The sequence below is a fragment of the Limulus polyphemus genome, unplaced genomic scaffold, assembly GCF_000517525.1.
Source record: "Limulus polyphemus unplaced genomic scaffold, Limulus_polyphemus-2.1.2 Scaffold12290, whole genome shotgun sequence".
NCBI lineage: Eukaryota > Metazoa > Arthropoda > Merostomata > Xiphosura > Limulidae > Limulus > Limulus polyphemus.
In genome coordinates, this window is record NW_013677900.1 from 11,434 (window position 1) to 12,437 (window position 1,004).

At 35.7% G+C, this 1,004-nt stretch overlaps 1 protein-coding gene across 1 annotated transcript in view; it reads right to left on the reverse strand.

The window, feature by feature from the left end:
- The window catches only part of LOC106476962 (myomesin-1-like), a gene marked incomplete at its 5' end in the record, with an annotated part of 9,109 nt that extends 8,544 nt beyond the window's left edge, over positions 1-565 (reverse strand). The window contains 2 exons of the mRNA XM_013937574.2: positions 138-209; positions 390-565. Coding sequence (XP_013793028.1) covers positions 138-209; positions 390-565 — 248 coding nt within the window. The remainder of the gene's footprint in view (positions 1-137; positions 210-389) is intronic.
- Positions 566-1,004: the final 439 nt, after the last annotated feature.

Genomic DNA, 1,004 nt, shown 5'->3' on the forward strand with positions numbered 1-1,004 from the left:
GTTAGTTCTCATGTTGACCATACCCGTTAGTTATGTCGATCGGTTAGTTCTCAGTAGATAAACAACTTTGTGACGTTAATTCTAGCAAACACATGTTATAAAATACTTACTGGACTAAGAAATATTTACTCTCTTACCTTCTGTTATTTCTTGATTTAGTAGCAAACGAGACGTAATTCCTTTTATGTTTCCATTCTCATCAGCTCCATCTATAAACCAAAATTAAACATTAGATTCTGTACTTAATTACAAAAAAAAAACGTTAACGAAGCTGATAACATGACACTTTTATACAATCAGAACTTTGAAGTAAATCCCTGTTAACAAATTTTAGCTTATGTTATATAATTATGTAAAAGTTTCAATATTCTTAAGTTTTCAAACAGCACCTTGAACAAGGACCATTGTCGTCGCTGCTTTTTTCCCACTCTCATTTTCTATTACACAAGAATAGACTGCGCTATCCGAAGGGGTCGCATCCCGAATCACAAGTCGACAGAGTCCTCGGTGGTTGGAATAGGTGTCGACTCTCCAGTCTTCTTGTAAGCGGTGCGCGTTTTTCATCCTACAATAAATATTTCCATGTATCTTAAAAACTGTTATCAAGTATGTAGTGAGTGAGAGAGAGAAAGAAAACAACACACTACACAATATGTGATGTAAGCTGACGGTTATTCTGTCACTGATTAACTAGACGATGTAATATGTGATGTAAGCTGACGATTATTCTGTCACTGATTAACTAGACGATGTAATATGTGATGTAAGCTGACGGTTATTCTGTCTCTAATTAACTAGACGATGTAATATGTGATGTAAGCTGACGGTTATTCTGTCACTGATTAAGTTAGACGATGTAATATGTGATGTAAGCTGACGGTTATTCTGTCACTGATTAACTAGACGACGCAATATGTGATGTAAGCTGACGGTTATTCTGTCACTGATTAACTAGACGACGCAATATGTGATGTAAGCTGACGGTTATTCTGTCACTGATCAAA